General features: G+C 44.6%; 1 protein-coding gene across 2 annotated transcripts in view; it reads right to left on the bottom strand.

Annotated features, from left to right (window-relative positions):
• Window positions 1–766: 766 nt before the first annotated feature.
• The window catches only part of ILRUN (inflammation and lipid regulator with UBA-like and NBR1-like domains), a 97,558-nt gene continuing 75,247 nt past the window's right edge, over window positions 767–23,077 (bottom strand). For both annotated transcript variants that reach the window (XM_030315298.1, XM_030315297.1), the window contains 2 exons: window positions 20,789–21,117; window positions 767–4,082 (listed from right to left, as the gene is read on the bottom strand). In XM_030315298.1, coding sequence (XP_030171158.1) covers window positions 4,047–4,082; window positions 20,789–21,117 — 365 coding nt within the window. In that variant the 3' untranslated portion in view covers window positions 767–4,046. The remainder of the gene's footprint in view (window positions 4,083–20,788; window positions 21,118–23,077) is intronic.

Genomic DNA, 23,077 nt, shown 5'->3' on the forward strand with positions numbered 1-23,077 from the left:
TTCATGTTATCTGACCACCATGTAACCTGCCTCCCCATCTCCTGGCCAAGGTCACAAGCCTATCTCACAGAAGTACACGGGTAGGTTCTAATTTGTTTGCCAATTGCCTAGAATATGGTCCCTACCTGACTCAGGTTCCCAGGCCAGTCCACAAAAATTTACCTAATCCATTTTATGTCAGAAGGAGCGCCTCATGCACCCAAGAACTACACCCAACAACCACGGAAAACATGTAAGGGAAGATGCGTTCCCTCTTCTGTCTAAATCCAGGATGCCAGGGGCCCAGCTGGGACTGAGAAGGAGGGCTCCTCAACTCAACTCTTTCTTCGCAGGAGGAAAGATGCCCATGATGCTGTACCTTCTCCCTGTGCTATTCGCACTCCTGTGCTCTGGACCTGACACGCAGTAAATGCCCAAACAATGCCTGCTGGCTGATCAACACTAACTTGGCTGGCTCTTCTTACGTGCGGGGAACAGATGCACAATAGATGTGCTCAATAGATGCACAGTACCCTGTGAACCTAAGGGCCACCGGAAATTGTTTCCCCACCTTTTTGATCATTGAGCCAGGAAGGGCAGCAGAGCTAATTATAAGCCCGGGACTAATTTCCCAAACACAATGAACCTCAGGGTCTCGGTTTTCCCATTTGCAAAAGGAAGACCCAGAGACCAAAAAGTGCACATTGGAGTCACTGTGGGGGCAAGCTGGTACACAGGGTGCCTGAAGGTACAATAAAACTCACTGACACACATGAAAATAGTATTCTTTTTTTTTTGGTGTGTGTGTTAATTTAATCATACAAATATTCATTTATACAGTAAGGAAAAGCCTCCCCATCTTCATCTCCTCCCAGGCACCATGAGGCCCCACCACAAACACCCACCGAGCGTGCTTGCTACACACCGCCGTCCAGGTGGAGAGGCAGCCACTGCTGCTCCAGCATTCATCCAGGGAAATGAAGGAAAGGCAAGGCAGGGTGTAGGGTGGGGAATCAGCTTGCACTTCTGAGCCCTGGCGACCCCACCATCCTCTCCTGCTGGGGCTCCAACTGAATTTGGGGATCCCATCCTGGCCACCCTCAAGCCGCACTAGCTGTCTTGGTGAGGTTCTATGATGAGCTTAAGGTTACAGCCTATCCTAACTGGGGGAGAGAAGGCTGTTTCTTGTAGAAAAATACCCCGAATTCAACTGTCCCCATGGCAAAAAGAAAAAAAAAAGGCATGCACGCGTACACACATCCACACACACCTCACTCCATGCACACAATAGGTTCTTCCAGGTCTGAGCCTTCTGCCTCCCTCACTGGGCTCAGGCCCCTAAGGATGCTGTCTGCCTCATCTCATGGGTGCCAGACATTGGTGGTCCTGCCTAGAAGGCAGGCTGCCTTTTGCAGAAGAGTCCCAGAGGAGCAGAGCCTACTGGGGCTGAGAGGGTCACCCCTACTACCACTCTAGGCAGGGGGGAGGAGGGGGGCTCTAGGCACTGCTCAGAACTCAAACCAGTGAGAGGAGGCAGAACGAATGGTACTGATACCCTCCTGGTCCTGGCGGAGCCATGGACTCCCTCTACCCCTACTCTATGGCTTGTGCTTGCTCTGGCCCTCTGTAAGCAGCTCACCTCTCCAAGGATGTGTACAGAAATGGTTTGTTCTTGGGAGGGAAGTCAACGTGCTTGGGAAAGTCACCTTGCCTACAAGCAAGGAGAGAAGCAGGATGCCTCTGCAGGGCCAGACCCGCCACTGGTGACGTATTAAAGCTCCTGCCGACAAAAGGCAGGTAGCTCCCCTGGGAAATGGGGAAGGGGCACCTGGTGTAGGGCAGATGAGAAAGCCAGGAAACCAGGTGATGTAAAGCCTCCCACAATCCTGCCAGGAGCAGCTGGAGATGTGCTGTTTTCCTGGTTATCAAACCAGCAGAACGGTTGGGCATGTGTGGGCTCCAGGGTGGCAGTGTCCCAGGAGGTTGGCACCAACAGTAGTGGCGAACTGGGCCTAACAGGCCCCTCAGACAAAAAGGCATCGTGAGCCCCTGGCTTGGGCCAGTGATGGCCTGAGCACCAGCAGGGACCACCCCCCTCCTCTGCTCTGCTCCAGAATGGAGAACTCATGCGCACTGCAAACGGGTGCTACAGCGTGAGCCCTATTAGTCTAGCCCCAGACCCAGTTGCACTGCCCTTCTCAGTGAGTTGGCTCCACCCTCCCCCAGCACTTCTCCCGTGGACCAAAGTTTATCCTGCCTTTTATTTTTTGGGAGGTGGGGAGGTGAAGGGGGAAATTTCATACAAGCTTTTCTCCCACAATCAAGCTTTAAAAAACAACAGTCTCAGAAGAGGATGAGGAGGAACAAACAACACACATTTTTGGAACTGAGATACCCAGACAGACAGAGACAGACAGGCAGGCAGACCCTCACCCACACCCAGGCTATATGACCCCCTTGCAGCCACTCATCACCTGGTCTCCCTGCTTGTCTCACACCCCCGGTGTGGGTGGGGGTGTGGTAACAAGCAGGTGACCCTACAATCACACCCTAGATCCATATCCCCGGCTATCAAACCAACCAAGACTCAAGGGAAGGAGAGGATGGGAAGGAAAGAGAAGAGGGACTTGCATATTCTTGTATCTTTGGCAGACAGCTGTTCTAGCCTGGTTCAAGCTTCCCATGGAGAGATCCACATCTCAACCTGCTTGGAATCCATAGGATGCTAGTGGGGTCACATGCCCAAGTGAGCAGCCAGCCAGTTAGCTTCTGCTCTGGCTGGGCTGCCCCTCACCCACCACTTCCCATAACCAAGCATCCAGCTTGGGGGAGGGGTGGTGGTGGTGGTGCTCTCGTTTCATCAAAATGCGATCTCTAAAATCATACAGTCAGTAACTGTGGCCCTTCCCCATGGCCAATTCCCCACTTGGGGCTGTATTTTCATACCTTAACAGCTCAGCCTCCACTAACAGGCTATGAAAATACCACAAAGGACAATGGAAGGGAAACACAGGGAAGGGAGTTGTGTGACAACAGAGAAGCCTGGACACCTTTCCACCCACCTGCTGCACACTTGCTGGTGAGCTGCACCAACACCCAATATGTGTGTGCATGTGGCACACACATACATACAGCACAGAGGCACTGTTCCCAGAGTGAACGGGGAGCCACTGTGTATGAAGAATCCAAAAGAGCATTAAGTGTGATGGCAATTCTCTCTGCCAAGAGAAACATGGAGGAAAAGCAATTTGAATTGATGTTAACTGTGTGCAGAAGGACACCTTTTGGGCTCAGAAATTCCCATGTTACCCCAGATCTGTCCTCAAGGCTTCCTCTGCTGGCCACACAGGGAAGTTTGGTCTTCAGAGAGGTTCTGATGGTAACAAGCCACAGGGGTTGACAAATACAAATGTTAAAGGTGTAAATCAACAGAAGATTAAAGAGAAAAGAAGAGGAAAAGGGTGAGAACTCATTGGCTGATGCCATTAAAAACGAATGGGGTCAGAAACCTCTGGAGTCATGTGGCCCAGGAGATGTCCTCCTGTAGCACTGACCCGAAGAGTCCCTACACATGCCACACCAGCTTTGAACCTGAATCGCTTCCAGAGCAAGCAGCTAATCTATAAAGGGCATGTTATCCCTTATCTAAAAACAAAAGTGGGGCAAGAGGGCAAAAAATGAACATGTGCTCAAAACTACAACCTGTCTGTAGGCAAAATAATTTTTGTTTAAAAAGATGGCTTTTTTTTCCCCCATTAAAAAATTTTTTCCTTCCCGAGTGACCTAATGACTTGTTAGACTGACACCTATTAAACAAAACCCAAGGTGGCTGCATGGATTTCTTCTTAGTAGCCTCAACACCATTCCTGCGGTTCAGCACTCACACATGCGCACTGAGTTTACTCAAAACTAGTCTGTTCTGCTTCTTCCTCTTCTTCCAGGATGGGGGGGGTCGAGCCAGGGGTCCATGCGATGTGGTCTGCAATCCAGAGGAACCCCTTGCCCTCCCCCCCACCCAAAGTCAGGCCTTCTGTCTTTTGTTAATTTTTCTTCTTGCCGACACCCGTTTAAGACTGGCCGAAGGGGTAAGGCCCGTGGAGCCCCTGGAAGAGAGTGAACATAGTCAGTGATGGTAAACAGAGAAGGTACAATTAGACAATCAAAACAAGTAAACGAATCTCTGGTTCCCCGTGAGCCAGAAGAAAACCGCAAGGCACAGACAAAGCCTGTGGGTTTTCCTTCCACGCAAAACCTCAAGAGGCCAAACACCAGCATTTCAAGTTGCTAAGTGTTCTCACTCTATCACACCATCCAAAGAGAGGAGAGGCTAGGGGGGTAATCCTCATTTTTCAGCTTCTAGATCAATCAGTGCCAACTTTCCTCCACCCAGTTCACAAAGCCTTCCTCCCCTGTGGACAATGTCTCCACCTCTCTGCGAAAGATCTCTGTATGCTGTTTTCTGCACCTTAACTTCAGATGTAGGCTACTTCTGGCTAATGACCCTTATAGTAACAACAATACTGTAGCAGAAATGGCAACTGTCTGTTATCTATAGATAACAGACATGGTATGAGGACCTTTGCATACATTGTCTCTAAGCCTCACCCTGAAAGCCAGGTGAGTGTCAGTATGCTCATTTAACTATGCCCATTGACTGCAGAGACTAAAAGACATGTTCAAAGTCACAGGGGTAGTAAAAGGCAGAGACAAGGTTCTAACCCGAGTCCAATTTCTGTTCTCCCCACGTTGCCTCTCCCTTGCCACATGATAAGGGTTTCTTCTCAATTCCCAAGGGTATTTTCTGTGCTGCTTGACTGGGTGGAAAAGGCTTCATTTCATGTCTCATTTTCCCCTCATGTTAAGAATGAGACACTAAGATATGCTAACACCAAAAGCAACTGCATGAACTTGCTGGAGAACGACCTGTGCCTCCCTCCACCTTCCCACCCTCCTCCTGGAGCGTGCTCCCTGGACAGACCGGTCGATGCCAAGACCTAGGAGGGCAAAAGTTACCTGGTGACAGCCTCACTAGGGTCCTACTCCTCAAAGTGGCCTAGAAGCAGCAGGGCCGTTGGACCAAAGGGACCAAATGGGTACCAAGAGCAGGTGCCTCTGCCATAACCATGACAAATGATCAGAGGGTATTTCCTAATGCTTGACAACTATGTTAAGAATCCTGAATCTAGACAAAATTCGGGGTGAGAAGGCATAAAAGTGATGAATATCAAATTTTCTGTTAGCTTGATGGGATGTGGGCAGTCAGAATTTGGTTGTCTTTTTTAAAAAATGACATTCTAGGGGCGCCTGGGTGGCGCAGTCGGTTAAGCGTCCGACTTCAGCCAGGTCACGATCTTGCGGTCCGTGAGTTCGAGCCCCGCGTCAGGCTCTGGGCTGATGGCTCAGAGCCTGGAGCCTGTTTCCGATTCTGTGTCTCTCTCTCTCTCTCTCTGTTCCCCCCCCCCCCCATTCATGCTCTGTCTCTCTCTGTCCCAAAAAATAAATAAATGTTGAAAAAAAAAATTAAAAAAAAAAATGACATTCTAAAAAAACATTTTTTTAAATTCTGAGAGAGAGTGCATGAGCAGGGCAGGGGCAGAGAGAGAGAATCCCAAGCAGGCTCCATGCCGTCAGTGCAGAGCCTGATGTGAGGCTTGAACTCACAAAACGTGAGATCACGACCTGAGCCGAAATCAGGAGTTGGATGCTTAACTGACTGTGCCACCCAGGCACCCCCCACCCCCAAATAACACATTTCTTTGTGGAGGGAAAACAGTGCTTGGTTGCAGGGTGGCCAGTGATTAGAATCCTTTTCAGTGTGACTTTGTTTTGTTCGCTTCCACCTCCTTAGCCCGACAGGTCCCCAGTAAACTCTTGGGGACTTAGTAGCTAAAAGAGGACAGGTATTTCCCAGACTACTGCCTGAGGTGTCAGATACCCCTAAGTCACAAGACTACTGGCTCTTCCAAAACCAATTTTTAAAACAGTTGCTTAGGCCTGGGCTCTCTGGAGGTGGTTAGGCTAGAGATGTAAGACCCTCCCTGTTTCCACTACAGTGGGGTGTAGGTCATGCAGAACTGGGAGAAGGGGATCTGGGTTCTACTCCCAGCTTTGCACCACCTCACCAACTGACCTTGAGTATAGGTCCCTTCCCCTCACAGGATCTCATCAGGTTCCTCTCTAAATCTTCCCAGAATTTAAAGTTCTAGGAGTCAACACAGTACCTGACTTAGGAGGCTGAAAAACAGGACTCCATGAAAGAATGGAAAGAATGCCCTTTGGTCATGCTTAGGCCAGAGGTCAAAGCTGCCAAGAATAGGGAACATGAGATTAAAGTTTCTATAGTGTTCTCAGTGGAAGGTACTAAAATTGCTTCTGCTTTTTTCCCCTCACCCACATAAAGCCTCAAAAGACCAGAAGTGTGTGTCTAGCTGCTTGGTGGCTGGCATCACTGAACCAAAAATCCTGACAAGGTGATTTGGAGGCAGGCAGGCCAACACGGATTGAGCATCAATCCCATGCCAGGTGCTGCTGTGGCACTGTAACATATTCTCTGTAGTTCTCACAAAGATCCACTAAGACGAGCCAGACTCAGAGAGGTAACTGAATCAAGGGCACAGAACTGGTAAGAGCAGTGGTGTTGAAAATGGCCACATGTCGGGGCACCTGGGATGCTCAGTCGGTCAACTTCAGCTCCGGTCATGATCTCACAGTTTGTGAGTTCTAGCCCTGCACTGGGCTATGTGCTAACAGCTAGCAGCCTGGAGCCTGCTGTGTCTCCCTCTCTCTTTGCCCCTCCGCTACTCATGTTCTGTCTCTCTCTCTCAAAATAAACATTTTTTGTTTTTAAAAAAAAAGGTGTTTAAAATGGCCACATGTCTGCCACCCCTCAAGCCAACCACACCTCCAGCAGGCAAGCTGACGCTGTAACTATCTCAGCGGCCATGGTACCACCTGATTAACAAGGAAGGGTGGGTTGGGGGAGCGAAGGGCTCTCAGACTCCATTCTACAGGGCCTGGTTGGAGGTCACACACACCAGATGTAGAAAGTATGGAAGCTTAAAACAAGCTGTGCTCAGTACTTTCCAGCATTTATTCATCTGGAACAACCCAAGGAAAGCAATAAAGCCCTAGATCCCCATAAGATGTAGAACTAATACAATGCTCAAAGGTCTCTGTGCAGGAAAAAATGCACAGAGAAATGAAAACCTGAAAAACGAACAGCATTTGTTGTCTATGAAGTATTTTTCCCTAAATGTAACTGTCTTCCAGACCAAAGCTCCACCCACTTCACATGGGCCTTTCTAAAGCAGGTACTACTAGCCTTGTGACTTGTGTAGAATGCTTTAGGGAAAGGAGTTCGTGCCTTTGCCAAGAACTGCAGCACATTCCCATTTTACAGGTAAATAAATGGGTCCTGTAAAAGACATAAAGGCAGGGAGAGGGACAAAGACATAATGGGCATCTTCAGAGTTCCACCTGAGTGTCCTGAGTGACATCCGGTGTTGTGTGTAACCAGCTTAGATCATGAACTTGTTGACCTTCTACCTAATAGCTGAGGTTCCATGCCTTTTGGGGGAAAAAAATGCTATCTAATTCCCTTTCACCCAGAGAATGGCATACTGGAAGTTGTTGATGTTTTAATTGGTGCAGAGAGGTGGCTTGAGGAACAAACTCTATTCTTACTCACCCCACACCCTGCCAAATTAACTACCATCCCTTCAAGGAAGGGAGAGGAAGCCAACTCTATTTCAAAACGATTTTGTCATCTAGACTCCCCACATGCAGGATTATAGGTGTCACAAATGGATCACAGAACACAGGCAATGCAATACCAGTTGTGGAGGAAAAGCCTGGCAGAGATTCCAAGAACAGCGCGTCCAGGGCGCCCTATGGCAGGAGGCCAAGCAGGAAGTGCCTTTCCTAACAGTGGGATGGAGGTATATTCGAAACGGGAGGCCCATCCACATTTCAGGTTGCACTAGAGTTCCAGGACCCAGTGTAACAGGTCCTGGTGGCTAATGTCTCCTACCCCAGCCTAAAAGCAGGGGTTGGCAACAGAGATAATGTTCATTCTCCTCTGGGGCCTAGCAACTCTTCAACCTCTAACCATTGGAAAAGCAAATGCCAAATATTTTAACTAACTTGGCATCAACTGACACCTCTCCTAGAACGGTTGTGCCTCTACGAATAAGGAAAACAGGGATAGGCGCATCAGATGGTAATTACCAGAGAGCCCCGAATTGAATGGACTAAGAGAAAAGTGAGGCTATCGGCATGACAGCAAAACTCAGAGGAGTCTGATGCAGAAGGCTACCCTTCTCTCTCACCACATAGGGACTAGCAGCAAGGCTGGATTTATCTATGCTAACAGAAGCTATGAATAATCAAATCTGAAGAGAAGTCCTGCATCTGACTCCAGGTCCAAAGGCCAGCTCCCCAGGGCCCACCTAACTTGCACAGTCCTCAACGCTTTCAAAGGCTATGTCTGCTAGGGGACAAGAAAGTGGTTCTGGCAAAGGAGAGACGGCCTTTAGGTCCATAAGGACTGAGGTGTTGCCTGTGTGCTTCAGCCTTCCTTAAGCTTTTCACCGAGCAGCTGCAGTACCTATGAGCTGGGACCTAAGTTCTACTTGGCTACAGGCCAGGCAAGCCCTCTCAAAGCACAGAAGTGCCACCCCACCAGCTAAGACAGAGGTGCCTCTCTGCTGGGGTTGGGAAGAAGACCTTGGCCTCAAGCCAGCCGAATCATCACAGTAGCTGGGCTAGGTCTGGAACTGCACTTCCACGATGCAAAAACAATGGAGAGCCATTATTTGGCTAATTTTCTAACATATTTTAACATATTTGTAAAAGACAACATTTACAGACATGAAACAGAGGCTCAGTCCCATTCACCACAATCTCCTAAAAAGATCCAGTACTTGTGATCTTGTTTTCAAGCAAACCTAAAAGTACTATCTCTCTGATTTGTTTTTCACAATAGTTTATCAGCAGAGTCACTCCTAGCCAGCAATCTGGTTATCACTGATCCTATGTGGGTGTGCACCTGCAAAAGTTCTCCTAAAATTAGAGAGAAATCAGAATAACTTTTCCAAAAAAGAGTACTAAAAGTTGTCACTGAGGGAAAACATTAACTGTATGTCAGAGTACCAGAAAGACAGGATACTGGTACTGTTTCAGCTAGAATATTTTTTAAGAGTTTCTTCATCAATTTTCAACAGTATAGTAAGTGCAGGGATATGAGAGCAAGATGCCCTTGAAGAGGGTAGAAACTGTTTCTGCCAATTCGTTATGCCTTGCATATGGCAAAACTCAAATATCAGTAAAACGAATGAGTGAAAGAACGGTGAACCACTCTGCACTGGCGAGCCATCTGTTTCTTAACACTCCGGGGGGGGGGGGGGGGGGGCGGATAAAGGGAGCTGAAATGTCTAATGAAACAAGGATGTCTTATAAGGGCTTTCTGGGTTACGCTTTTACTGTTTGAAAGCTAGTTGTTTAGATAAAGCACCACAACTTGGAGACTTTCACTTCCTGTCTTTATTTTGCTTCTTTAAATTTGTGATTTAAATAAATGAAAAGGTTCACACAGGTTGATAAAAAGACAGGACGTATGCTGCAAGGCTGTGAAATAACATGCTCTCCCAGAGTATACTGATGGCAGCATCAGATAACACCACAAGGGCCGCCGCCCTCCTCCTCCTCCTCCTCCTCCTCCTCCTCCTCTTCCTCCTCCTCCTCCTCCTCCTCATTTCCTGGGCCAAACCTGGTCAGCGCTGCGTCTACCTAGTGTTCCTCTTGTATCACTAAGTACAACGAATGCAAACACAGAATAATACAGGGTTTAGTACTAAGTTCTGTCCTGATCCTGCATTGTAAACATGGTGTGGTGAGGTCCTATGCACAGGGCTGCTTCGCTGGTAAGGGCCAGAGACTCACCAAGCCCTGACTAAACCTGTTAGTCTCTTCATTAATTAGAAATAAAATAAAGTTGGGGTGCATCTGGCTCTTGCCATTTTGGCTCAGGTCATCTCAGGATTGTGAGGTAGAGCTCCACGTTGGGCTCTGTGCTAAGCATGGAACTTGCTTGAGATTCTCTCTCTGCCTCTCTCTCAAATAAGTAAATAAATAATAAGCAAACAAACATTAAAAGAAACAGTCTCTACTGGAGTAATAGGAAGGGCAACGAGGACTCTCAAGAGTATTCAAACAAGGACCCTTCTCTCAATGGCTGCCAATAGCTTAATGAGTCTTCCTAGTGGTATAGGAGTGCCAAGTTAGCAGGACAAGAACTTCTGCAGAAGCTTTAACACTGGTGTTCAAGCCACTTTCGTGGGACAGTCCTCAAAATTTCAAAGACACATTTGATGGACTGGCTGAGCACGAGTAGGAGAATCAGCCAAAGAAAAGCAAATAAACCAGGGCATGGCTCAGTCAGTCAAGTGTCCAACTCTTGATTTCAGCTCAGGTCATGATCCCAGGTTCGTGAGACTGAGCCCCAAGTTGGGCTCCACCTCAGTGTGGAGTCTGCTTGGGATTCTCTCTCTCAGATTCTCTCTCTCCCTGTCCCTCTGCCCCTCCCTACCTGTACTCTTTCTCTCTCAAATAAACAAACTTTAAAAAGAAAAGAAACCTATTTTTATGCACGAGGGCTGATCATGGGGCAGGCTCAGTTCATAGTCTTCTCACTGTGCCAAAACTGCTGCAAAGCTTGATTCAGTTGTAAGTGTGACAAATTTATTTTTTAAAAAAGCCCTGTAAAACCATTTTTATACTTACCTCTGTGGCACAGTTTTTCTGCTGCTCTTAACTGACTTTTATAGCCATGCTGGGGACCTCCTCATCTATCCATCCGTCCTCCCTCTACCCATCCATCCAATCCTTCATCATGCAGCCCTCATTCTTCCTCCCTTCATCATCCATCTCTCCGCCCTCCTTCCATTCTTCCTCCCATCCATCTAAAGCTCCCCACGGCCAAAGGCAACTCCGAGAGCCTTCACCTACTTCATGGCAAATGAAGAAAATCACCATAAAGAATAAAACTCAAACATAATTGTGAATGAAAACATATTATTTAAAGTTCTACAGGAGATGAAGGATACTGGCTGGGTTTGATCTCCCCTTTCAGTAAAGACTTCAGAAAAAGTTATTTGCAGCCTGGAATTCTAGCTCCCAAATCCCAAGTAATAGCAAGTGTGCTAGAATCCAGGTGGTAAGCTGGTGGACAGAGCTCTCTCATGGCCATCTCCTAGAGTAGAGGAGATTCCTAAAAAGGAAGAAAGAACTGATAAGGGTCTCACTGGGGAGGATACCCAAAAGGAGAGAAGCTTATCCAAGTTCCTAGCCCTGTCATCACTAGGGCTGGCTGCACTGTCGGGGTCCTGCTAAGCACTGGGTGAGGCTGTTGGTCCCATTTCCTCTCAGAATTCCCATCCAAGCTCCTGTGACCTTTTGTCGATTAGCCTTCCCTTTCTCCCATCTCTCTTACAATTAGTTCACAGCATCACCCCCTGTCCCGCAATGTCTGGCTGATTGAGGAAGGAGAATAAATGGTCTCTCCTTGGTCTCATTCAGCTATATTTGCTTTCATCTTTTCATAACAGAGTATTGCTGTTACTATGCTTCCTTTCACATTAAACATTGACTCTCCTTTGCTTGGCTTTCAAAGGTCTTCCTCCAAAATTCGCCCCACCTTCTTTAAGCACACCTTACTCCACAGCCAGGCTGGCCAGTGTCCCATGAACACACCCTGCCTGTGGATGCCTCTGGGCCTTCCTGCATGTGGTTCCTCTTCCCTCCAATTCAGTTTGAGCCTATCATCTACCAAGGGATCACTTTCCTGGCTACTCTAAACCTCCCTGCTTTCTCCTTCCTCCAAGTACATTTGTACAGTTACTCAAAAGTCAACTGGAACTCAATACACTCTTTACTGGCTGTTCTTTACTATGAGCTAGTCACATGTATGTAATCAGACAGTAAATTCTTTGAAGCTAAGGATTAGCACCTAGAAGGCCTCACTTATTAACTACATCATATCAAAACTATCTCTGTGGAAAGCAAACAGTTTTAATTGGCTATTGGGTAATGAAATCACAGCAAAAAGCCCAAGACCCTCAAGCCACAGTTTTGTAAGAGGTCTTGCTTTCAGTTGAGCTCTAAGGAAGCACACATTTTCCCCGAGGCCCAATAGCTCTTCACCTCACATTCAACACCTGTCCTGCTAGAACACAGCTACAGCGGACTTAACTGAGAACAAGACATTCAAAACTTAAGCATCTATACCAGGAGACAGAGTCTCACACTTGTGAATTTCACTAGTCCTACCTTGAGAACTTCCATCAGAAACGAAAATGCTAAACTCAGAATATAGGAAAGAAAATGCACCCTTACAACCAAAATAAAATATTCTAGCAATCCTGGGAACACTGGCTGTGTTTCAGCTACAAGACTGCCCGGCATCAGACCAGTCTAAAACAATGCTCAGAGCCCCAAAGCAAATAAATTGGAGTTGAACGGCTTTGAAGCTGTTGAGGTACAAAAGGGAGAGTTCTTGGAGATACTTTTTATTCTCAGTCGGATAGTAATGTTACAAACAACAAAAGACATTTTCTAAGGCTCATGGTGTTTGCTTAATTTATTTTTAAAACGCACACATGACCCATGCCAACGCAAACACCAGCAAGGCTGGGAGGACTTTCCTGGCTCCTCTGGGTTTTCAAAAGAGAGTCATGGTAATATCATTAAACCAGAGTTTCCTGACAATCCCCTTCTGGTACAGAATGTACTAAATGGCCAGCCAACAAGGACAGGTTCCTCTGTTCTGCATTGCTTCCTCCCTGGTCACAAATTCTTTGGGAGCTCCTAAAGATGAATGAGGAAGTCTCTACAACCTGACACTAAGGGTATAAACTACCTTCAGAGAGGGGCGCCTGGGTGGCTCAGTTGGTAAAGCGTCCAACTTTGGCTCAGGTCATGATCTCATGGTTTGTGGGTTCAAGCCCCACATCAGGCTCTGTGCTGACAGCTCAGAGCCTGAAGCCTGCTTCAGATTCTATGTCTCCCCCTCTCTCTGCCTCTTCCCTGCTCATACTTTGACTCTCTTTCTCTCTCTCAAAAATAAACATTAAAAAAAAAAAAAAACTACCTTCAGAGAACCAACAGACTTTGCTTCTGCCAGCAAACCTCATCACAGTATGGTTTAGAAGAACATTAGACTCAAACTGGGTCCCTGGGTTCCAGCCCATGGCCTACCCCCAATTTTCTATATGAATGTCAGCAAGTCACTTACAACTTCTTCATTATTTTGTCAAATGAAGAGTGTAACTACAGAAGTCACAAGACTGTTATGAATTAAGAATACGCGCAGTAAATGTGTTTTGGATAACACAAAGTTTGTTTACATGTTACATGGACAGTATTGGGCCCAGTTCAGTCTGTGAACCTCTTCTCTATCTATACCAGTGGTTCTCAAGTAGGGCGATTTTGTCATCTCTCTGTCCAGAGGACAGTTGACAATGCCTGGAGATATTTTTGGTTGTGAAATGTGGGGGTGGGGAGGTACTACTGGCATGTACTGGGCGAAGGCCAGGAATGCTGCTAGACATCTTACAATGCATTAGACATCCCCCATTCCCTACTTATCTTCAAGACTTCTCTGGTCTAAAATTCCAATGGTCTTACTACTTTGATGAGAAACCCTGCTCTACACTCATCACTTAGTGGACTGCAGCCAGTTTCAGAGCATTAGAGATATAATCTATACGTCACAATTGCCAAATTTGTATCTTCACCCAGACCTCTCTACTAAACTCTAGATGCAACTCAGATATACAACAGCCCACCTGACATCTCCATTTGGATATCTAAAGAAATTGCCAATGTGCCAAAAATGGAACTCCTGACCTCTCCCCACCTCTACCACAGTCTTTTCCTTCTCCATTGATGGCAATTCCATCCCTTTAGTGGCTCAGACCAAAAACCCTGGTTTTTCACTCTTTACTTCTTTTACTTTTTACATCTTTACTCCATTCTCTCTTACATCCACTTTCCAAAGCAGGGGTTTTATTTATCACCTCTCTGCTCAAAGCCCTTTAATGGCTTCCTTTGTCCCTCAGAGCAGAAAGCCCAAAGCTTTACAGAAGGGTCCATAAAGCCCTCCATGATCTGGTTTCCATCCTCTGATTTCACCTTTCTCTACTCTCCTCCTTCACTCTGTTCTTTAAACAAACAAGGTAAACTTCTACTTCAGGGTTTGTACTGACTGTCTCTTTGCCTAAAATATTCTTTCTCTAGACAGTTTTTGCAGAAATAGAATCTGCCTTTAAAGGGAATAAGATAGCCCCTAAGTATGTTCTAGGTCTAAAACACTAAACATGTTCAAAGAGAGATTTTAAATTTGTTCCAGAAAAGTAAAATTTCAGAGACTGTATCTTTTGGCCTCTTGAGGCCTCAAGAGGTATAGGTGTTGCTGTTACAAGAGTGACTTAATGGAAATTTCAATGTCAACAAAAATCTAAACCCAACTAACTATGGAGGTTCTAGGCAATCTTTTCCCTTGGGAAGCTAAAGAGAAAGGCTGGTTTCTGTAGTTTGTGAGGGGAGGCGGTTTAGTAGTAGAGAAGTCATGTAATAGTCAATAATTGGCTTGATCCTCATTTGAAAGGCAGCAATATGTTATAGAAAGCATTCTCTCCCTAGCTCACAGCTGTTAGCTTGGCTAATAATATGTACTGGAACACTATTTGTGATTGGGAATCAATGCAGTACACTGTTAAGAAAGCAGGCTCAGGAGTAAAAAACAATTGCTTTTGTTCATATCCCAGTTTTACCATTTCCTAGCTGCCTGACCCTTGGGCAAGTCATGGAACCTGTGTACCTCAAGTCTCAGCAACTGTAAAGTAAGGGAAATAGCAGCGCCTGCACCATGGTACTGTTGTGTGCACCAAATGAAATAATCCATATCAAACACTGAGCCTGCTGCCTCTGAGGAACAAATACTGGGGGGAAGAGAGGTGACTGGTGTTTCTGTAATAAGCTTTGTAAAACTACTTGGCTCCTTAAACTATGCACACACTGATAGTTTTCACAATAAAAATTAAATTTAAAAAGTTCTCAGTGCAGTGCCTGGCACATAATAAGTACTCAATAAATGGTAGTTTCATAGCTCTAATTACTGCATTCTGATCAGCCTCTGCCTGGCTGTCATGTGCCTTTGTTACCTGTCCCTTGCCAGAGGAAAACACAAGCTGGAAAAAATATCAAGTGACCCAAGTTTTCCTTCTAGCTTTGCTTTGAACCATCTTTAAACCTTTCATGAAAGGGTCTGTGAGAACGAAAATTCAAGTTTCATGGCAGTGGGAAGGTTACACTGCCTGCTATCACCTCACACAACCAAGTAGCACAGCTGTGGACACCACCTACCTGCCTTCCAGTCAAATCCAGTGCCCTCTGAACTGGGCAAATGTTGAACCCAATTCCATTATGTCACCCCAAACCCATCCCTTATTATTATGCGAAACCAATTAGCTACTTCAAAGTAGACAGTAAGATCCACCTGCCATTATATCCTCAGGCCTACAGAGCAAAAGATTTGCTTTTCCCAAACCTCCCCCAGTAACCTCTAGTATGATTTCTGAACTCTCACCTTAACAGAGAGAAAATAATTCCTCTATGCCTTCGTCAACACAGAAAGCAGCAGGTTAGGAGAGAGTTGACTTCTGATGTAATAAAAGCAGACTGACTCCTGCTCTAGCTCCAGATCCAAAACGTACTAACGGGTGGCAGTCAGACAGAGATAGGAAGAGAAGCAGGTGGGAGTGTGGGCAGGCAGGGCAGATGGCACTCGGCAGTGGCTGACGCTGGAGGAGCACGATGAACCTCCCCACAAAGATAATAACAAGTTTCTCCTTCTGAACCAGCATTTGGCGGAAGTAATAACAGTGCCTCAGACTGTAATCCAGTTTAAAGGAGGAGTATATGACATATACCAGCTCTAAAGATTTTTTTTTTTTAAAGTAAGAGCAAACACAAAATAAAATCCATAGGCCATGTAACAAAATAAATGAATTTGGGATTCTTTTCAGTTCCCCCAGTGTAAATTATTACCCTTTTGTTTTCTTTTTTAGAGAAAGGAAGTGAAGCATTTGGCCTTCCTCAAGAACAGCAGCCTCTTGGTTTTTGACAGCCACATTCTTATTCCCATCTGTCCTGAATCAGATTGTTTGGCTGGTGTCTTTTTTCCCTCTGTAAGGCCTTCTTAGAAAACATTTAGACATTAAAAAAATTACTGGCAAATAAGAAAACGAAGCATCTAATTTTAACAGGACTTATCTTTTCCTTCTGGACTTCTAGAAATTGGTTTTTTTTTTTTTTTTTTTTTTTTTTTTTTTTACTATTCTCACACTGTCCAAACAGAAGCTATCCTGGCCTCTAGAGAGGAGTCAGAGAGCTAGAATTCATGGTGAGACTGGCCTGGAGTCAACAGAGTGAGTACCTATCCTACTGCGACTCTGTCCTCAGAGGCTCTTGAGCTAATCACATAGAAAGGTTCATTAAAATAGCCCTACTCTTCACCAATACTTGATCTGACTGTTCATATGGCACAGGTCAACCATAACTGAGCTGACAACGAGGCCAGCCAATTTCTAACAAAAGCGAGGAGTCAGATTTATGAATCTTTTGTAGGTCAGCATATACTTACTTTCCTGACTCCCTCTGACAGCTCTCATGCAGGGAGGGGCCAGGCCCTCTGGATTGTGGGATGGAGCTAGAGCAGGCATTCCCACCCAGAGTTTCCCCCGAGACACGGAGTACTGAGTCCAGAGAGCTTATGGCTATTCAAGTGCGGCTGGGGAAGGGTTCCAGAGATGCCCAGTTCCTGGCACTGACATACGTGCCATTATGTTGACATATCCACGCAGCCCTCATGGAGCAGGTGCATGAAGCAATCTTTTTATTTCATCCTACCAACCTTAGCAAGTTAAACTGTAACTATGGAAGCAGCAGGGAATTATATCTGCCTACTACAACCATGGTCATGGGCTTCTAGAGCATCATGTTCTTTCTCAGCCTTAATGGCAGGCAGGGAATTTCTTTAGAATAAGTCAAATCTATTGCCAACTCTGATCCCGGACACCAAGGCATAAGGTATTCCTCCTATCCATCCAATGAAGACAACACCCTGGGGTGAATTGAAAACACATGTCCCAACTCTAGAGCCCCAAGGGTCTCTTTCATCCTTTCCATTCATTTATAAATAAAAGGGTGCTAATTATTATAAACACCACAAGGTTTATGTACCCCAAGAGTTATAAGAATAGTTCTTATTTTTATCAACCAGGATAAGAAGTCACTACTTTAAAGATTCAACAAACAAGGGAACTCTCCAAACAGGCAATCTTCAGTTTACATTAGAGCCACTTATCTTATTTCAACTCTGCTTTCTTTTTACTCCTTCATGATATTGATCATCAGTTCAGTAAATGCTTTCACTCAACATAGCCTCCAGCCCAAAAGGAGGATCTAGGGAGAGCCCAGGTTCACCTACTAATAATGAGTTTTAGTAATGTGGCACCTTGGATTTGAATCCCAGCTCTGCCTCTCAATAGCTATGTAATATTGGGCAAGTAACCAGGTCCCTTTGAGCTTTTGTTTTCTTGTCAAAAAATGAGATGATACGTGTAAAGTACTTGGCAACACATCTGGCACATATGAACAGCTAAAAAGTAATTCTGGCATATAACTGATCTCATCACTGTGTCAAGTACACCCTCCAAGTATACCTTCGAACATACTTGAGCATGCCTGCCTTTAAAAATAAATAAATCTAGGGGTGTCTTGGTGGCTCAGCAGGTTAAGTGTCTGACTTCAGTTCAGGTCATGATCTCGTGGTTCACGAGTTCTAGCCCCACATGGAGATCTGTGCTGACAGCTCAGAGCCTGGAGCCTGCTTTGACTCTGTCTCCCTCTCTCTCCGCTCCTCCCCATTCGTGCTCGCGCGCGCTCCCTCTCTCTCTCTCAAAAATAAAAACATTAAAATAGTTTTTTAAATTTTATAATAAATAAATCTATATTCTCAAGCCAAACATGAATGTTTAGAATTATGAATAAGCTCTGCTTTAAGATATCCATTTAAGTACAGTCCCAAATCTTTTCAAAGTCATTTATAATTATTTCATCCACTGCTCCTCAAATGAAAGCACTGCAAATGACTGAACCCTTCTCTCGTTGTCCATCATCCACATCTCCTGACCACACGTCTCTTACTCATTCTGCCCTCAGCACTTAAACTGTACCTCCACTCTCTTTCCTGTCTATCCTTCCAAATCTATCCTTTGAAAACCCTTTTCCATCAACCCAATCTCTTCTTCCTCTCTGCCCTAACTCTAATCCACAGTCATACACACAAATTACAAAACACACTTTGACTGTTGTTCTCAGTCCATACTTCATCTTGACTGAACTGTTCTCTAATTGCTGTGTACATGTTTCATCTCCCCTACTGTACTGTAAGCTACTAGTTGGAAGGGGTAACTTCATTTATTCAAGTCTCCTACTGAACAACGTACACTGATCTAAACAGTACACAGATGTGTTAATAAATATTTACTGATGACTGTTTATACCACTACCCTTGTTCCTAAGAAGTCTTAAGAGGTGGAGCTGACTCAACTTTAGCCAGAAATGCTTTTAGAGAACTTGCCAGATGTTCACCTAAGTGCATTCTGAATAAGATTCTGCTTAAATTAAGAAACAAGGGAGGCTCCAATTTCTCTTTGGCACCTAAGTGCCATATTCTCAATGTATTATAGCCAACAGTCTCCTTGAATATCATCTCCAATGAGAACCTTTTCTCTGAGGTTCTTGCAAATACTACTTCTAAATGATCCTACAGAGTTCATGACAAAAAGAAAAAATACAAAATTAGGTAACATACCATGAATTCATCAACCTCAGGAAATCTCAATAGCGTCACCTAGCCCAGCCCCTCCAAAAAAAAAAAAAAAAAAAAAAAAAGTAACATGGTAGGACCTCAATTAAGGCTTGTAGGTAATCCATTCTGACCCCCCCCCAGTCAATCTCTCCCCAGCTCCCACACCCCAGGCCAGGGTAATGATCACAGAATTGGCCAAAAGGCATCAGTCCCTAAAGGGGCTCCCTACAGGAGCTGCAAGCAACTGACACGTTCACAACTTATGAAGATGAGTGCAGTGCCCTGGCCAAGAACACCAGCCCTCTCCTAAGACCACAGTGACTACTGAGCCAGGCAGCTCACAGTTGGGTGAGGGGGCTTCCATTATATAAAGTACTTGAACAACTGGTGTTTCCTCCTCCAACTCTCATCTTCCTATTAAACTCAATTGCAAGTTCCAGTTCTAACAGGGTAAGCTTCCCTAGGGCTTGGCTCACTTAAGCACCTTGAGCAGTCATACTCTGGATGATTAAATTTAAGGAAGAAAAATCTGGAGAAATAGGAGCTTGGAGGAAAACCTTTTATTATAGTGTTTTGACATGAAGTCTTTCCTCAAATACAGGCAATTTTCTGTCTTGCCAATTAACTTCTCTTACAGCCTGTACAACTACCATGATTCTGCAGAATCTTTTAGAACCATCTAAACAACCAAAAAAATCAATCCTTTGTTACATCACTACTGAATGAAGTCTCTTACTAGATTGTGTGGGGGAAAAAGAATTCACATCTCTAGGTTTCTTTTTAATTTATCTCTTGATCTGGACCATATATAAAGCATTAGCCAGAAAAATACCATTCTTACAACAGACAAGCAATTTGTCTCTCAAATAAATATCAATTTTATTTTAAAAACTCGAGGGTAAATGCCAACATGAAGCAAGGGCAGACTTACCAGTTATATGATCATATAGGTGGGATGCTGGACCTATTACACAGCATTATTAATCAGAGAAGAATGCACAGGAATGCTCACAGGCCCTGCCATACCAAACACCTCCAACAGTGAGCTCTTAGCATCAGGGCTTTATTCAGCCAACCAAAACCAACAACCAAGAACCATCATCACCTTAGCAGAGTGTGGAAGACACGGGTTAATCAGCTAGCATGGAGAGAAACAGACCAAGAAATCAAACACCCAGAAAAGTGTCTCAGAACAATCAGAATATTTAACATCATGGTGAACTTAACAATCAATTCTCTCACTGCCCCACACATAAAAAGTCAAAATATCACTTGGACCACTCTTGGTTGTGAGTGAGGAGGTAGATGGGCCATAACAGACTGAAAATACATCGATAAGAAGACATACAAACGAGGTAAATGAAGAGAAAGCCAACAACAATATTTAGGATAAATAATTGAGTTTGTCTTTTTTCCTTGGAAAAAACAAAAGCCCCACCCAAAACAAAAAACAAACAAAACAACAAAAAACAAAAAAACCCTAAAACCCCCAAAACAACAAAGTAGGAGGAAATTCCAAAGGTATGTTGTTGTTCTAGGTTTAGCATACATTTATACCAGAAGGACGGCTGGTGATATTTTGACTTTCTTTTTTTTTTTTTAATGCTAAAGGTAAAAAAAAAAGTGTGTTCTTTCAACACCCAAACCAGAGCAGAGAGACAGTAGTAAATTACAAATGTGGATAAAGTAACATCCACAGGACATGAAGATGGGGGGGGGGAGGGAGGGGAGAAGGGGTAGGTTTTTGTATTCTTGCTGTTGGCAGGAAAGCTAAGCAGTCTTAAAGAACATTCTAGGCTTCTAGGTTTGCCATGAAGGGGTATCACAAATCCCAAGGCCCACCACCTACCCCTTCTCCTCTTCTCCGAGGGCACCTACCTTACTGTAAGTCACTACTGATAAGTTGTTTGCGTGACTGCTGGGGGACAGATTTACAGAGTTCTGTGAGAGTCTATTCTCATCTTGCTCGGTTTGGTCAGGAGCAGGAGCCCATGTGTTTTTGCTGATCGAGTCGAACTCGGAACCCCCAGGGTCTTTTAAGTTGTTTTCATCTGATTGTCGGTTCTTTTGGGGAGAGGCAAACGGGTTGAAGTTTCCTTCTACCTTGCGATGCGGCTGTGTGTTGAACTCCGTTTCAAAAGATGACAGCTGCTGCGTTACTCCTAAAAGTCCACCCACCTCCACACTGAGAATCACCCAGATGACATCTGAAACAAAAAGGCAACTCACATCAATGACAGGCATACCCTCAAGGCCCACAGCAGCCACCACCAAAAACCCCAACCATCACCCAAAGCATAAAGAGCTAATTTTAAAAGCTTGCTGACAAAGTAGCGCAATGCATTTGCACTGCGTGATTTTCTACATTTTTGGTAATGTCAAGTTCAAACTCCAGTACACATTCAGTAGAGGTCTATCATAAGACCCATGAAACTATTTGTGAAAAGGTTACCAGCTGATTCTGATGCACAGCCACATTTGGAAATCACTGCTCCAGAGAACAATCATCTTTAGGTAGAAACCCAAAAGCTATTTTCCCAGAATTATAATCTCTTTGTGGTTTTTGCTTTATTTTGAATGTATATAACTTAGAAAACTCAGGGCAGGCATAATTCTTGAGCCAAAAAATGCTTATAATTACTATAATAAGCAACCTATCAACTGTCCCCTCCCTACCTCTAGCAATTTAGAGTGACTACATATTGTCTGAACTAGGACAACTGAGAATAAAGGGGGAAGCTATTAATAATGATACCAGGACATAAGTGTAAACCAGCACTAACCCTGACTATTAAGACAAATATCACCTAGGGTGTTTTTTCTCCTAACAACCTATGTGATCAAAGGATACCAAAAATTTAGTCTGTCCCAGACTTTCTAAAATAATCCAATTCAACACCAACTTTGCCTTTGTTATAATAGAGGGACACCCCACCATCTACATTGAAACCATAAGAGATTTGTTTTAGAAGATGCACCACAGGACTTTTGGTCATAATTCAGTTATTTCCTCAACTGCCAAAGCTAAGTGTTCAAATAGAAGAATAGAGAAAGAGGCTATTTCCTTTGATGTTTGGCACCTCAATTTAGAGAACAGTGACATCAACTTTCCTGCTGGAAGGCTTTTAAAAAGCAAGCTCCAGGAAGGCCAAGAAGTGGGAACCCAGCTGAAAAAAATATGAAAATCTGTCCAAGGCTCTTAAATAACTGCTGAATGATTGATAAGAAAAGGCTAATAAAATTCATCGGTTACCTAAACAGAAATACAGGTAATATTAAGCCTAGGGGGGAAAAACACTAAAAAGTATAGTGAGGAGATTGAGGAAAACCCTCTTGGGCTGTGCTTATTCTCAATTTTCAATTTAGGTTCTGTATCTGAGGACAGCCATAAATACTCAATTTGTGTTCAGTGGTTTGGGAGCTCTATTAAAAACTTGGTTGCAAGCGAACAGCTAGGAGCCAGAACCCTAGTAAGTGGAGATGCAGTGACACCTGCTGTTCACTTCTGGAACTAGCAATTCTTTGCAGCCACTAGCTGTGCTAGCATGTTAGGAATGGGGATCCATTCCAGACACTTTTCATTAAGGCAAAGGTGAATCCTCATGTAAACTAGTACCATAAAAGTTCAACCTGTTAATTAACATTGTAAGCCAGGATATTCAGCATGCAACTTCACTCAGAAATCTGGGACAGTGCCAGGAATAGTGGGTCAGAGAACTTTCATTCAAAGCTTGAAGTCAATCTCATAAACCAACATGATGTAGGCCTTAAAGAACAATTCAATGGCAGGCACCCGAGGGAGATTCATTCCATGCTTTCCTCTCCTAGCTTTCTAACCAAAGGCAACATTTCTTCACTCTATTGTTTGTTTTCCCTAAACAGATATGCCCTGTCTTACAGCATATTAATTCTTACTTCTTCTCTTTCACCCCTCTGTTTTCCAAAATCCTTTCGTAAGTACATAATGTTTTACATACTCAGCTACAGGTCATGTGCTTCCTTCACTTTGCTTATGGGAAAGGATAGTCTTCTGAAGACTGTTATCAGTATATGAGGCTAATGACATTTTCCTCCCTGGCTTTAAGAGCTAAAGCTTCTTTCATATAACTCATAGAGCCATGTCACATGTAAGCCACTGCACTCTCTTCACCTTGGCTATTCTTCTGT

Source organism: Lynx canadensis, chromosome B2 (genome assembly GCF_007474595.2).
Source record: "Lynx canadensis isolate LIC74 chromosome B2, mLynCan4.pri.v2, whole genome shotgun sequence".
NCBI lineage: Eukaryota > Metazoa > Chordata > Mammalia > Carnivora > Felidae > Lynx > Lynx canadensis.